This window comes from Acanthamoeba castellanii (assembly GCF_000313135.1).
Source record: "Acanthamoeba castellanii str. Neff unplaced genomic scaffold scf7180000084686, whole genome shotgun sequence".
Lineage (NCBI taxonomy): Eukaryota > Discosea > Longamoebia > Acanthamoebidae > Acanthamoeba > Acanthamoeba castellanii.
The window spans coordinates 36,980-51,617 of record NW_004457668.1 but is presented as its reverse complement, the minus strand read 5'-3'; the positions used below and the strand labels follow the sequence as shown (position 1 = coordinate 51,617).

At 59.7% G+C, this 14,638-nt stretch overlaps 4 protein-coding genes across 4 annotated transcripts in view; 3 read left to right on the top strand and 1 right to left on the bottom strand.

Annotated features, from left to right (window-relative positions):
- Positions 1-1,138: 1,138 nt before the first annotated feature.
- On the bottom strand, positions 1,139-3,815 carry ACA1_123640 (uncharacterized protein; the record flags this gene model as incomplete). Its single annotated transcript, XM_004353331.1, has 4 exons — positions 1,139-2,078; positions 2,165-2,306; positions 2,330-3,143; positions 3,282-3,815. The coding sequence occupies 4 exons, from the start codon at positions 3,813-3,815 to the stop codon at positions 1,139-1,141; spliced, it is 2,430 nt and encodes an 809-aa protein (XP_004353383.1).
- A 498-nt stretch (positions 3,816-4,313) lies between these two features.
- ACA1_123630 (uncharacterized protein) lies at positions 4,314-5,824 on the top strand (the record flags this gene model as incomplete). The annotated part of the gene is made up of 7 exons (XM_004353330.1): positions 4,314-4,767; positions 4,839-4,906; positions 4,999-5,036; positions 5,129-5,233; positions 5,339-5,443; positions 5,530-5,623; positions 5,708-5,824. 7 exons carry the CDS (start codon positions 4,314-4,316, stop codon positions 5,822-5,824), a joined length of 981 nt encoding a protein of 326 aa, XP_004353382.1.
- Positions 5,825-6,085: 261 nt separating this feature from the next.
- ACA1_123620 (UAA transporter family protein) lies at positions 6,086-7,895 on the top strand (the record flags this gene model as incomplete). Its single annotated transcript, XM_004353329.1, has 5 exons — positions 6,086-6,754; positions 6,824-7,316; positions 7,403-7,453; positions 7,537-7,601; positions 7,692-7,895. 5 exons carry the CDS (start codon positions 6,086-6,088, stop codon positions 7,893-7,895), a joined length of 1,482 nt encoding a protein of 493 aa, XP_004353381.1.
- A 482-nt stretch (positions 7,896-8,377) lies between these two features.
- ACA1_123510 (serine/threonineprotein kinase/receptor) overlaps positions 8,378-14,638 on the top strand; it is a gene marked incomplete at both ends in the record, with an annotated part of 9,736 nt that continues 3,475 nt past the window's right edge. Inside the window, 21 exons of the mRNA XM_004353328.1 lie at positions 8,378-8,456; positions 8,526-8,628; positions 8,836-8,884; positions 8,971-9,108; positions 9,199-9,219; positions 9,318-9,578; positions 9,649-9,962; positions 10,078-10,430; positions 10,510-10,751; positions 10,827-10,973; positions 11,053-11,188; positions 11,275-11,422; positions 11,489-11,739; positions 11,822-12,003; positions 12,098-12,172; positions 12,248-12,364; positions 12,447-12,605; positions 12,694-12,893; positions 12,966-13,924; positions 13,994-14,386; positions 14,507-14,607. Coding sequence (XP_004353380.1) covers positions 8,378-8,456; positions 8,526-8,628; positions 8,836-8,884; positions 8,971-9,108; positions 9,199-9,219; positions 9,318-9,578; positions 9,649-9,962; positions 10,078-10,430; positions 10,510-10,751; positions 10,827-10,973; positions 11,053-11,188; positions 11,275-11,422; positions 11,489-11,739; positions 11,822-12,003; positions 12,098-12,172; positions 12,248-12,364; positions 12,447-12,605; positions 12,694-12,893; positions 12,966-13,924; positions 13,994-14,386; positions 14,507-14,607 — 4,428 coding nt within the window. The remainder of the gene's footprint in view (positions 8,457-8,525; positions 8,629-8,835; positions 8,885-8,970; positions 9,109-9,198; positions 9,220-9,317; positions 9,579-9,648; positions 9,963-10,077; positions 10,431-10,509; positions 10,752-10,826; positions 10,974-11,052; positions 11,189-11,274; positions 11,423-11,488; positions 11,740-11,821; positions 12,004-12,097; positions 12,173-12,247; positions 12,365-12,446; positions 12,606-12,693; positions 12,894-12,965; positions 13,925-13,993; positions 14,387-14,506; positions 14,608-14,638) is intronic.

Below are 14,638 nucleotides of genomic sequence, written 5' to 3'. Positions count from 1 at the left end.
GGTCTGACCACCCACGCAAAAACAAAGTATTCAGCACAAAAATAAAACAAATTAGGATAAAAAAAGGCTAGAAGCGAACGCTCCGGGGCGAAGATGCTGACGCCAAAGTAACGTGGTTGGTGGAAGAATGAGAGCAAGGGGAGCAGGAATGGGACTGTGGGGGGGGGGTACTGGGCGTGTCGCAGTCGCCACACTTGTCGTTGCCCTCGCGAGCAAGGATCTTCTCTAGCCTCTCCGCCCAGGGCGCTCTTCCGCTCTGCCTCGTTGACATGCTCGCCCACCCTGACCCTATTTATTTTCTTCTGGAAGGCGCATATTATTTTAATCAATTTAAAGAACGAAAACATACAAAAAAACAATCAAAAAAAGAAAACAAGATCGAACGAGAAAAGAAATCCGTACTTGCCCTCGTCGAAGGACCGAATCCAAGTTCCTTCGTGCGCGGTCGTTGTTATCGTGTGACTGAATCAAAGGCCCGAACCAATCTTGCGTTGCCGGCACGACCACAACTTTGTTCAATTTTAAACGGGATAAACCCACCAATCGTGGCGAAGAAATAAGAAGGAAACACAATTAAGTTTCCCGGATAAAACCAGGAGCTTACTTTAGCTATGCTTTTTTCTTTGGCTCCCTTTTTTCTATCATTTATTCTCAACCTCTACCACTACCAGGCCACTCGAGCTCCCTCAAAGGTACCTTGCCGCCCCGCCACCTCGTCGCGTCTATGTCAAGTGATGATCAAAATTACAGACCTGTTCTGAAACACCGTGTGGTCAAAAGTAATTGCCTTTGTCTGATTTCTCCTTCATCTTCTCGCTTCACTGTCTCTGTGCCGGCCACTGAAACTAATCTAGTGTCTCCAATGTCTAGGTTCGCATCTCCAACGGGCTCACACTACCTCCATTTTCCTGAGGCGTGGGTCGTTTCATCTTCACGAGACATAACGCTCCGTAAGGTGAAGCGGCCCACACATCAGGAATCAATCCGCCATCAGAAATAATCAGCCATCTTGCTCCGGAACATAGCTCCGCGATTGATCTGCACCCAGCGATTGGCTAACGCTACCCGACCCAGTCGAAGCAACATCTGAATATTGTTCTTGTCATTTGCCAAGCGTAATGTAAAGTTCATAGAGAGTTTAGCCCTTTTTCTTTTTCTTGTCTTCCTTCTTCTTCTCCTTCTCCTTTCGCTTCTTCTCCTTCTCCTCGTCCTTCTTCTTTTTCTTCTCCTCCTTGTCCTTCTTCTTCTCCTCCTTGTCCAGCTTGTCCTTGCTGCTGCCGCCGCTGCTGCTCTTCGACGGTCGCAGTGTCTGCGCTCGCAGCAGCGCGCTCGACGAAGTGGTGCGCTGTGGCGCCGCCGCGGCCGCTGCCGCAGTACCCAGCACCGTGGCCGAACGCTGTCGCTCGATCCCGAGCGCCTCCCGCTTGGCCAGCGATGCAGCGGCGGTGGGCACCGACGACGCAGACGATGCCAGCGGCCCCGCGCTTGCGTCATCGGCAGCCCAGCTCTTGCGCTGATCCCCGCGCGTCGAGAGGGCATCGCTCGAGGCCGACGACGCCGGCGGCACCGCCCTGGTGCGTGGATTGGTCGGGAGTGCGCTGGCGCTGACGGTCTGCTGCCCCGAGGAGAGGCCGATGCCGCCGGAGGGCATCGGTGGCAGGGCGGGCGGTGGGCCGGCCGCGGCTGCCGCGGCGGCGATGGCCTCCTCGTTGCGCTTGAGCAGCACGTGGGCCGGCAGGGAGAGGCGCTTGTCTCGTGCGAGGGCCGCGGCGGAGGCCGGCGGCGGGAGGGCCGACGGAAGAGGCGGCAGCGGCGGAGGGGCAGAGCCGCCCTCGGCTTCCGGTGGGGCGGTGAGAGGCGCGGCGGAGGGGTCGAGCGAGCGACGCGACGTGCGCGAGGGAGGAGGCGGGCGAAGCTGCCCCTCGCTCGCCGTCTGGGGCAGCGGTTGGTGCTGCTGCTGTTGCATTAGCACGGCCGCGGTGGCCGATCGTCGGCGATCACGTTCCATCTCCCTCTGCCTGCTGGCTTCGGGCTTATCCGCGATGACATCCGCGCCCAGATTCGCAGACTTGCGCCGCCTGAAGACAACAAACAGGCAATGAGCACAAGTAGCTGGCTGTGCGTGTGCGGTCGTGCGCGTGCGAGTGTCGTGTCGTGTCGTTACCCTCTCTCCTTAATCGCTGCCTCGATTTCGCTCGACATCACGGGTACGGGCATCATGTTGTAGGCTCCCGCGGTGATGGCCGTACGACTCTTGTCAGCGCTATCCTTGTGGTCGGCCGGTGGCATCGAATGGACGCCTTCTCCTGCGCCGCCGCCTTCCTCTCACTCTCTGCCTGCCTCTTTCTCCTCGCCTCCTCTTCCGCCTGTCGCTTTCGCAGCTCCTCCGCAGCTTCTCTCGCCTTTCTCTCTTGCTCCTCCCGCGCGAGCAGTCTCGCCTTCTCTCTTTCCGCTTCTCTTTCGCTCTCCCTCTTCAGCGCCTCCGCCGCTTCGTTCTTTCGATTCTGCTCCTCGCCACTCTCGCTCGCCGCTCCCGCAGGAACGACCGCCGCCGCCGGTCGGGGCAGCACATGCCTCGCGTCCTGCTGGGCCGGAGCGGCGTTCGGCAGCATCACCTCCCTGTCCGCGTCGATTCCTTCCTGTTGCAGCAGATCGCTGAGCGACTGCTGACGCAGCAGCCGAGCGTCGCCGTGCAGGACGTGCACCAGTCCCGCCGGCACGGCTCGTCGCGGGCCGGACTCATCGCCGAACTTGCGGCCGATCCACCACTCCTCCGCGAGCCCCGAATCCGCGGTCGTGGTCGTCGGGCCGACCTCATTGCCGAGCCGGGCGTCGATGACGAAAACGAGGCCCGGCCGAAGCTCGGCCTGCCAGTTGCGCGCGGGCTTGCGTGCGTGCAGCGCGATGGCTCGCACGCTCGTAGCCCCGTGCTGCTGCTGCAACTGGCCGGCCCCTCGCGCCAGGGGCAAAGTGTCGACGGCCTCAGCGGCAATGCGCGGCGAACCGAAGGGAGAAGAAGAAGAAGAAGCCGCGATTGTGGGCAGTGCCGGCGCGATGGTGCCCACAGGGAACGGGTCGTCGGCGTAGGTCGGCATTTCAAAGGGCAGCGAGTAGTCCTCCCTGTGACGCGGCTCACTCGTTTTCTGTGACACAGAATCCAACGAACAACAAAGTCAGTTGACACTCGCGAGCAACACGTCGACGTCGCAGCGTTCGGCACGGAGAGAGCACAAGTGCTGAACTGAGCTGAGCGTAGCGGCGGCGGCTGCTGCTGATCATACCTTCAACCCGAAGCTCTCCCTGAGATTGAGGGCGAAGAGCATGCGCTGGTCCTGCTCTCTCCGCACCTCGTCGAACACCTTCCGGCGCGCCTTCTCCTTCACCGCCTCCCATTCGCGTCGCAGCCGCAGTTCCTCCTCGATCGAAATGGCGGAAAGCTCTGCTTCTTTCATCTTCTCCTCATTCTCCTCCTTATCGAGCGTCCTCTGCCGCTCTTCCGCTTCCGCTATGCGCTGCTGTTCCTGCTTCTGTCGCTCCACCCGCTCCGCCTCCTCTCTTTTCGCTCTTTCCTCCTCTTCCGCTTTCGCTGTTGCTCTTTGTTCCTCGCGCCCGGCTTCGTTCGTCTTCTCGCGCCACACGTCGGAGGAGACCTGCAGCCGCAGCTCGACAACTCCGCCGGCGTCGGACACCGCCCGGAGGGCATCGCTGACGGTGAAGTCCACCACTTGCCACCGCAGCGCCTGGAGCTGCGCTAGTATGCCCTCCTTGAGCCGCTCCACCTCCGTGCTCAGCACGCCCACGGGCTCATACTCCATCATCTGTGTCTGCCAATCTGTGCCAAACACTTGAAGGGAAGATGGAGACGTCCAGAGTTCAGAGGTGTGGGCACGGAACGGAGGGAAACAGATTGAAGAGTGGTGCAATCAATCAAAGCAAAGGCCAACGCCCCCCCCCCAAATCACCGCAGAGAACGAAAGAGACAAAAGAGAAGCACAAAAGGTTACCTTACCTGAGGAATTAGCCAGACCCGCTTCACGAAGACCACCAGTACTGACCAAAGCTAGCCTCACCCTTTGCGCTCGTGCTTACACTTCTTCTTCGCTGTTGTTCGTCTCCACCCGGTAACCTGTGTGGCGCCTGACAACCAAAACAGCCCGAAATAGCCCTCGAATAAATTAAAATTAAAAATAAAAAACATAACACAACAAAACAAATCTCAAAGATGACGACGTTGTCCAGCCGCACACCAACCCCATTCAGGTCTTTACCTCATCTTGACCTCTTGCCCATCCTACCATGGATAAGAGATTTTAATGGTGTGGGTCACATTTACGACTTCACGCTGGACAAGCAGGTGGGCGCTGACGCACGGCCACGGCCGATCTAAGCGGCTGTGGTCTTCGCTGCTTCACCCTCCCACCATCCAGCGCAGCCGCCAGCGCGGCATCGTTGAGGTCTCCACCCTCACAACGAACGCGTCACTCGAAGAAGACGGCAGAGGAAGCGACAAAGCTGAAGGGGCGCAGAGCGGGGAGAGTGTGCTGCAGTGGCAGGAGCGGATGGAGCGACGGTACAAGTACGAAGACATCACGCGGCAGCTCTACACCTACTTCGAAGCCCTCCACGCGTTCCATCATCAACGTGCCCCCGACATCGCGGCAGCAGACACGAACACGAACCGAGCCACAACCACCGCAGACATGATGCGCACGCAGTTCGGGTTCGCGCTCGTCAAGCGAAGGAGCACCATACCCGATGCGGGGCACGGTACACGATGGATTGCAGGTGATGGCTGTGTGCTCCTGGCTACTCAACAACATCCCTCTCCCCGCGCGCAGGTCTCTTCCTGGAGGGCGCCGTGAGCGAAGGGACTTGCGTGTGCATCTATCCTGGCGCAGTCTACCAGGTACCCCATACGAGCCGTGATCGCCCGTGACGTTGTTGACGCTGATCTCTTCTCTGCATTGTGCACTCTCCACCATCATCATCATCACAAAGCCAGGGGACCCGCTGCTCTTGCCGTCGCTTCGAAACGAGTACCTCCATTGGCCTCTCGATCTCTTCTGGTCTTGCTGCCGGCGTGTGAGGCCACTGACGTTACCTTCCCTTGTGCCACGCGCGGTCGTAGCTACCTGATTCGGCGCTCGGATGGGTCGTCGGTGGACGGACGACCGCGGGGCCTTTCGCGCTACTTCTACCGTTCCATCTACGAAAAGTTTGGACCCTTCGCTGGGTAGCTCTTCCCGCCCCAGTCCTTTCGAGGGCTCGGTTGGTGCATGGCGGTGGTTGTTGGGTTTCTGACCGTTGAGTTGCGATCGTGCCTGGTGTGTCGGCCTAGGTTGTGCGATGCGACGTGGCTCGACATTAAAGAAGGAGGCACGAACGAGCACAACCCGTTCGGATGGGGCCACTTGATCAATCACAGCGACGTGCCCAATGTCATGTACGGCCATCTGCGTTGATTGTTGTTGATCAGCTCTCAGAGCCCCCACTCGAACGCTCACCACATTCACTCGTGTGGACACGCAGGTACTTCGAGTACCAGTTCCCTCCAGACACGCCCGCGCACTATCTGTCCTCCATCCCCAACGTGTTCTACTCCAGCAAGGATCCAGCCTGCGCGGTACGTGTTGAGCAAAGTCATGATCACGGTGTGCTGGCATCGCTCACACAGCCTTCTGCCAATCGTTCCTCCACACACGCACAGGTCAAGACCATCGTGCTGATGGCGATGCGCCGCATACGAGACGAAGAGCTCTTCTCCAACTACAACTTCATCGGGCGAGCCACACCAGAGAGTAGACGCGATAAGATAATGCGATAATTAAAATATGAAAATATAAAATACAATACTATATAAATACGCGTTGGCCAAATAGTATAAACTGTTCAAATAATAATGCCCAACCTCCGTGTCTCCGGGGTCCGTTGCGGAGGCAAGGGCGGTGAGTTGTTGCTGGTGCTCGCTCGGTGCGACGTGGCGACGTGCAAGCTGGCGTCGCTCGTAGAAGATTGTTTGATCGCCGAAGAGGAAGAGGCTAAGGTGAGAGAGGAAGAGGATTGGAAGGACAACACATCTTCGAAGATGACGGGAAACACGAAGAACAGCGGCCAGGCGGGAGCGCAGACGCTGGTGGGGTGGGGCGCGGGCCTCTTCGCCGCACACATCGTGTCGGGCTACATGCAGGAGATGCTGTTTGCCATCAAGGGCTACACCTTCGGATTCTACCTCACCCTTGCGCGCTACGTCATCAACGCCCTTCTGGCCTTCGCCTACCTGCGGCTCTTCGACAATGGCGCCAATCTCAGATATCTCCATTTCCACTTTCGATGGATCTTCTCTCTACTCGGGGGCACAAATCGCCGGTGGTGGTGGTGGGAAGAGCGCAAGGAGAAGGACGACGACGATGCCAACACAACCGGCGATGACGGCCCACCCTCCAAGGAGGTGGGAGAAACAACTGCCGATGTGAGCGTTGGATTGGCGGAAGGGGAAGACGGCAAGGTCCTCCCGTTCAACAATCGCTTCCTCACCCAGTCGAAGGGATCAATCATCCTCGAGATGGGCGCTGAAGCTGCTGACGCAGCGGCCACCCACAGCCTCGGGACGGTCGGGCAGAAGGTGCCGCTCCAGTACTACCTCCTGCTGTCCTTCCTCTCTGTCATGGCACTGGGCCTGGGCACCTCTGCCCTCGCCTTCCTCAACTACCCCACCAAGGTCATCCTCAAGACTTCCAAGCTGGTGGTGATCATGGTATGTACACGCACTCCTCGGCTTTTGCTTTTGGTGTTGCTCACTTCCTCTGCTCTCGTCGCTACGCAGCTGTTTAGTCGGATCATTCTGGGCAAGAAGCACTCGGGCGCAGAGTACGCGATGGCCATGTCGATGGTGGCCGGCCTCGTGCTCTTCACCCTGGGTGACTACTACGTGAAGATCGACGCCTCGTCGGCCGTCGTCGAGGCCTCACTCGAGTCTTCGAACCTCGCTGCTGGTGATGCTGCGGCTGGTGCGGGCGCCGAAGCTCAGAGCGACCCGATGGAGGAGAGCTTCGAGTGGCGAACGGCCAAGGGCGTGTTTCTGCTCTTCCTGTCGCTCATCTTCGAGGCCATCAACGTCAACATGCAGAAGAAGATCCTCGTCGGCTACGAACGCTCGTCACCGGCCGAGCTCGTCTTTTACAACGCGTTCTTCGGCTCGCTGGTGACCTTCGTCATTGTGCTGGTCAACGGCGAACTCTTTGCCGCCTGGGAGTTTGCCGTGACTCACCCCGACTGCCACTTCTACGTGATCGGCTTTGCCCTCTTCTCCTCCTGCGGTTCGTACTCGTTGGCGTCCACGGCCATCGCCGCCGCACCCACCAGTAACTAACCCGATGGCTTCATGTGCACTATTCGTGGGCAGGTGTGGCATGTGCTATCATGGTGCTGCATAACTTCGACCCGATGACGATCGGTAAGGCTTTCCACCTTCCCACTGATCTCGGTCTCATTCGCGCCATATGAACGTTCAACCTAACCCACTTCACTTGATTGCAGGCATCGTTGTGACGGGAAGGAAGTCCATCACCGTGCTCACCTCGTTCATCCTCATCCCGAAGCCCGTCTCCATTCATCATCTCTCCGGAGGGTACGAGTACCTCACTCACATCTCTGCCTTGTGCCTTGGCTGACCACATGCCGTGATGATGCAGGATGCTCGTCTTCGTTTCGCTCTTCATGAGCGCCTGGTGGAAGAGCTTGGAGGGGGTCAGCAAGCCGAAAGACTTTGCCATGGACTGAAGAGGAAGATGGTGAGGGCAACAAAGGCGATGCACACGAGAGAGTCGGCGTCACCGACGAGCATATCTGCGGAGCGACGTGTTCCTCAAAGAGTTGAAGGAAGCGGAAGACGGTGATGCCAGAGAGGGAGAGAGAGAAAGAGAGAAGGAGCGCCCTACACATGACACCAACACCACCGATATTTATTGTAGCGCGATCAGCTGGTTGAGCCTGGCCCAACCATTGGGTGTGCTGAAACAAAAGCGCAGCACGACGCTCGCACGTCCTGTGTGTTCTCTTGGGCATTCGTTCATTCGTGTTTCTTGGCTGGCGCGTGGTTGTTGGTACCTGACATTCGCAGGTGTGCTAGAACACGAACAAGAGTGACACTGGCGCCCTTGTGCTGTGGATCATAAGACGATGAGTAGTACCCATTGGCCACAGCACACCCAGAAGGGGAAAAAGGACGTGTCATGCAGCCTTTTTGTGCGGACTCAGTGAGCTGTGTTGGTTCCGGGCTCCGCCCAATACGAACCTACCACCCGCCCGCATCACTCCTCCTTCTTGTCGTGCGACGTCGCGAACCACTACGCCACACCACTGTACAGACGCACACAAGATGGAGTCAGGCCACCGCGGCCTTCCGCCTCTCTTCGGTGCCTTCACTGCTGCGGTGCTTCTGTTCCTCTCCCTCTCTGGTATGCTCCGCCTGAGAAGCTTCGCAGCCTCTCCGGTCGAACTCAGAGCTCATCGTGCTCTTCGTGCAGGCTCGGTGGAAGGGGTGCGGCTGTATGGCGGTGGAACGTCAACCACGCTCAACGTGTGGAACGCGTGGGTGCGGGCCTACACCTACACCCGCGATGACGTGCAGTACGTGGACCAGCTTCTTCAATCTTTCCCCTTTTTTTTCAACTTTGTTTGTCATCTTCTTTCATTTTGTGTTGGTGGTCATGTTGCCCGGAGCTGTCATATTTGTGTTCCACTCATGATTGGCTGAGCAGAATTACCTCTTTCAGACAGCAAAGACATGTTCTCTCCTACACACCAGCACTAACGCCCCCTAAGGCTTCAATACAGCTCGCTCGGCACCACCCAGGCCTTGCGCACCTACGCCGCCGGCAACGCCGTACGTGTTGTATTAGTCCCGTTTCGGCGAGTCGTTCGCATCATGCGAGTTGGCGAGCTGACCATGAGTGCGGTTATTGCCCGCAGGACTTCATGAGCCTGGATCGGGCCATTCCCGAGGACCAAGTGGGCCTCTATGGCGACCTGGCCCAGTTTCCCATCGCCGGCCAGGCCCTGGTCCTGGCCTACAGCATCTCCACACTCAACTCCACCGACCCTCTCCTGGTACAACCCCCCCACCTCCCTCAACTGCAATTCGCGTCCAAGCTCGTGCCCCCGACAGATGGCCCATCGTTTTTTTCAGATACTCGACAGGAACACCACTGGGCGCATCTGGTACGCGATCGATAAGAATTGTCTAACAGTTCCGGTCTGAACTGACACGTGGGCACAACACGCACACGGCACACGACAGGGCCGGCGACATACTACAGTGGGACGACGAAGCGATCAAGGCTCTCAACCCTGCCCTAGCCGAAAAGCTTCCGGCGGTGAACATCACCCTGGGCTATTCGGACAACACAGTGATCAGCGTGCCCGAGGTTTTCAAGCTCGCGCTCTCCAGCTTCAGCGCGCGCTTCGCCGAGGAACTGGCGGCCTCGCCCGGTCGCAATTTCTCGAACATGCCGCCCGCCCTGCGAGGCACCGGCGTCAACGCCGGCATCAGCTCGCTCACCCGCGCCAACTGGCTCAAGGTGACCACACCACAAAAGACGCGCTTGTCCGGCTGTCGATCGTTTCTCCCTAACACTCCGTGTCGTGCAGACGCAGACGGAAGCGCTGACCTTTGTAAACTACTTTGACGCTGTGGCCGGAGGGCTCAAGTGGGCTCAGATGTACAATCGAGAGAACGTCCTGGTACAGGCCTCGACGGCCAGCGTGCAGTCGGCGATGGCGGCGTTTCTGCCCGCGTTCGGCCAGAGCAACTTCACCGTAGATATCTACGACGCCGTGGGGCACACCAGCTGGCCCATCTCCTACCTCTCCTACTTCTCCATGGGCCGCAACGTCACCGTGTTCGACTGCAACGTCATTCGCGAGCTGCTCAACTTTGTGGCCTGGATCCACACCAACGACGGGTACAACACCACATTGCATATGGCATGCCAGCGGCTTTGAGAATCAGCGTTACTCACGAGTCGGCACACGACACATCACGCGCGCGCACACCACCGCACTCGCGGCATAACACAGCGCCTCTCAAGCGTTGATCGAACTCAACTTTGTGCCGCTCGATGTGACGCTGCGCAAGCGTCTCATTGATCTGCTCAACACGGTCGTATGCAACAATAGGCAGGTGTATACAACCGACTATCTGGTGGGGGTCGGGCCGTCCCTGCCCCTCTACACCGCGTGGGCCGTGGCGCGCAGCTCGACCGACATCAAGGTCAAGTACTACCTGGCCTCCGCCTCCACCGAGGCCGCGCAGCAGCTGGCCTCCTACGACACGGACTTCGGGGCGACCGACAGCGGTCTCCCGGCGTCCTGGCATTCGCTTGCTCCCGATATCGCTCTCCTTCCCATCACCGCCTATGCCGCAGTCCCCGGTACGCACACTCCTTGTTAATTGCACTAGCGACCAGCTGACAGCTAAGCGTGACATGCTACGTGTGCGGCGTGTGCTAGGCTACAACCTGCCCGAACTCTCAGGAAAGACGTTGGTGCTCGACTTCGAGACAATCGCTGCCATCTATCTCAACGACATCACCTCTTGGAATGACACGAGGATCAAGGACCTCAACACGGCCGAGGTCGCGGGTCTCCTGCCCAACCGCTCTATTCTGGTGTGCACCCAGTCCACGTCGTCGGAGACCACGACCCTCTTCACGTCGGTCCTGAGCGCCACTGTGCCCGAATTTGCAGCCGTGGTACGCATGCCATGAACCTGGCTTATCACTGTGCTGAGCAGTGGTGCTGATCACCGGTGCCGCACCGGTTGGCAGGTGACCAGCGGACCCATGGCCACATTTCCGGTGCAACAGTTCGGCGGCAATCGGTCGCTCGTGGCCAATTCCACAGACAACCTCATGACGCAGCTCATCTCCACCTCGTACGCGTTCGGCTTCGCGCGGCTGTACGACATCAAGCTGGTACGTCGCTCCACCGTGCCGTCCCACACCTATCAACTCTTGCCGTCTTTCTAAACCAACGCTCTGCTCCTTGACATAGTCCAAATACCTGGACGCTGCGTCGCTCATCAACCCGGCCGGGTATGCGGTGGCCGCCGATACCCACTCCGTCGTCAGCGCTGTCAAGGACTACCTCGCCAACGGAACCGATCCTTCCTACAGCTCCCTCTCACTCGGTAGGCGCGCCCTCACACTGTGCGCGAGCTTGTTGCTATCATTGTTCACATTCCACATTCCGCGCTGACCACGTGAGCGCGTGTAGGTCCGGGTAACGGGAGCTGGCCGATGGCCACGTTCGGCTCCTTCTTTTACCGCCAGACCAACATGAAGGACTGTTCCAAGGCTGCAGCCCTGGCCTCCTTCTTCTACTGGACGCAGACCGATCCCATAGCTACTGACCTCGCAGAGACGTACGCCGCACACGCACCACCGCCGACGACACGCCACACCTCACACTAACTCCGAATCGCGCACAGGCAAGGGTTTATTCTGTCGACCTCGGCCGAGCCCATCAAGCGGCAGTTCCTCACCCTGCTCAAGAACTTCACGTGCGACAACGTGCAGGTGAGCAGCCTCGCCGTCTGCATCAACGACGGCCAGCTGTGCTCCGACGCCGGCTACTGCGCCACCAACGGCTGCGTGTGCAACACCGACCGCATGGGCACCTACTGCCAGGACTTCATTCCCGTGGACGACGCCAGCAACGACGCCCTCATCATCGGCCTGAGTACCTGCTTCCAGTCATCACCCTGATCTCTGTCCTGTCGCTGTTGCTGACCTCGACCGCGCAACCACTTCATTCATGGCAGGCGTGGCACTGCCAGTCGCAGCGGTGGTGTTGGTGCTGCTGGCCTGCATCGTGCTGCTCCTGCTGATGATGGTCCTGCGACGGAGGGAGCAAGACGGCTGGGAGATCGACTACGAGGAGCTGGAGATGGGCGACGTGCTAGGGTCCGGCGGCTTCGGCGAGGTGTACAGGGCCATGTGGAAGGTGAGCCCCCCCCAACCCTGTTTTCCAATCGTCGTCGTTCTTGAGAGAATTAAGCCCCCACCCAACACACTACTCATTCTCGCGCGGCGGCCAGGGCACTGAGGTGGCCGTCAAGGTCATGGCCTCCGACAAGGCCTCCAAGGAAATGGAGCGGAACTTCAAGGAGGAGGTACAGAGCACCTGGCCTATGGTTGATGCGTACCATGATCCCTACAAACATGCATCCATGTGTATGGAATGGCAGGTAAGGCTGATGACCGCGTTGCGACATCCCAACGTGGTGCTGTTCATGGCGGCGTGCACCAAGGCCCCGCGAATGTGCATCGTGATGGAGTTCATGTCCCTCGGCTCGCTCTTCGACGTACGCCTTGTTCATCTTCCACCTCATTCGATGCGCAACCACGTACGTGTGTAGCTCACTTCTCCTCACTTTTGCAAAAAAGCTGCTGCACAACGAGCTGGTCGTGGAGATCCCGATCGCTCTGAAGGTCAAGGTCGCCTACCAAGCCTCCAAGGGCATGCATTTCTTGCATTCCTCCGGCATCGTGCATCGCGACCTCAAGTCCCTCAACCTGCTGCTCGACTCCAAGTGGAACGTCAAGGTGTGCGCTTCTGAGCACGACACGACACACACGACACACACGACAGCACGTTGGTGGGTGGCCTGACCGTGGGCTACCGGCGCGATAGGTGAGCGATTTTGGCCTGACCAAATTCAAGGAGGACATGAAGAAGAGCGACGCCAAGGAGCCGGCGGGCAGCGTGCACTGGGCCGCGCCGGAGATTCTACAGGAGGCACCCGACATCGACTTTGTGCTCACCGACGTTTACAGCTTCGGCATCATCATGTGGGAGCTCCTGACCCGCCAGCAGCCCTACTTGGGCATGAGGTAACCGCACATGTGTGTGTCGTGTCGTATTCTGTCGTGTGTCGTGTTGCGCTCACGCGTGAATGGTTGCAGTCCTGCGTCGGTGGCTGTGTCGGTGCTGCGCGACGGCCTCCGCCCGACTCTGCCCGAGGGCGACGCCGCCGGCCCGCCCGAGTACGTAGAGCTCATGACCAACTGCTGGAACACCGACCCCACCGTACGGCCCTCGTTCCTCGAGGTCATGACCCGCCTCAGCTCCATGGCCGGCGACGCCACGGGCCTCTCCACCTCCTTCACTTCCACCTCGTCCAAGGGCGGCGGCCACAGCAGCGTGTTCGGCTCCTGGTCCCCCAGCACGACCCACAGCAACTCTCTGGGCACCACCAGCAATTCCCGATCGAGCGACTCGTCGTCGGCCGATGCCGACGCCGCGGCCGCGGCAGCGCTGGAGGTGCGGCCGCCCGAGGGCGAGCTGACGATCGTGTTCACCGACATCTCACGTGCGGCGTCGCTCTGGGAGTTCGACCCGATGGCCATGCGCGACGCCACGGTGCTGCACAACGCCGCGCTGCGCGGCCTGCTCAAGCGCCACCGCGGCTACGAGGTGGTGTTCATCCGCGACCGCAACTCGGGCGAGGGCTCGTTCTGCATGGCCTTCCAGCACGCCGCCGACGCGCTCGCCTGGTGCCTCGACGTCCAGCAGGCCCTGATGCAGGTCGACTGGCCCGACCGCCTGCTCGCCCACCCGGGCGCCGCCGAGGAGTTGGCCGAGAACGGCGCTGAAGGCGGCGGCGTGATGCTCTACCGCGGGCTGCGGGTGCGGATGGGCGTGCACTCGGGCACGACGCGCATGATACGCGACCCCATGTCGCGCCGCGTCGAGTACATCGGACCCACGGTGCACACGGCGGCGCGCATCACGGCGCTGGCCCACGGCGGCCAGATCCTGGTGAGCCACGCAACCCATCGCCAGGTCATCACGAGCCACGAGGACTCGACTCACCATAACATCGCCTGCCTGGGCACCTTTGAGATGCCCGACTCCCCACAGGGTAAGCGCGCGATCACCCGCCATACCATGAATCGTTGTTGTTGTGTTTCACTCAGATTTCGCCTATTAGGGGCGAAGCTGTACGAACTCAAGGCCGAGGGCCTGGAGGGTCGGTTCTTCGGCGGAGTGACGAAGGGCGAGGGCGAGACCGAGCCCAGCGACCCCGTCGAGGGCGGCGGCGAGATGCAGACGACGGTGGGGGACGGGATGGCGTTCAAGGAGGACAACTTCCTAACGTCGGCCAACCTGTGTCGATGGATCATCGACTACAACGAGGTCCAGGTGGGCCAGCAGATCGGGCTCGGCTCGTACGGGGTGGTGTACAAGGGCAAGTGGAAGGGCGTCGACGTGGCCGTCAAGCGGTTCATCAAGCAGAAGCTCGACGAGCGACGCATGCTCGAGTTCCGCGCCGAGATGGCCTTCCTCTCCGAGCTCCACCACCCCAACATCGTACTCTTCATCGGTAACCGACCGCACACGCGCACCACGGCACACACACACACACACACACACACAAAGAGAGAGAGAGAGAGGACCGCACACGCATACGCGCACGCTGACCGATCGCGCATGTCGAACACAGGCGCGTGCGTCAAGAAACCCAATCTGTGCATCGTCACCGAGTTCGTGAAGCAGGGCAGCCTGAAGGACATCCTGCTCGACCCCGGCGTCAAGCTGGCGTGGGTGCAGAAGCTCAAACTCCTTCGCAGCGCCG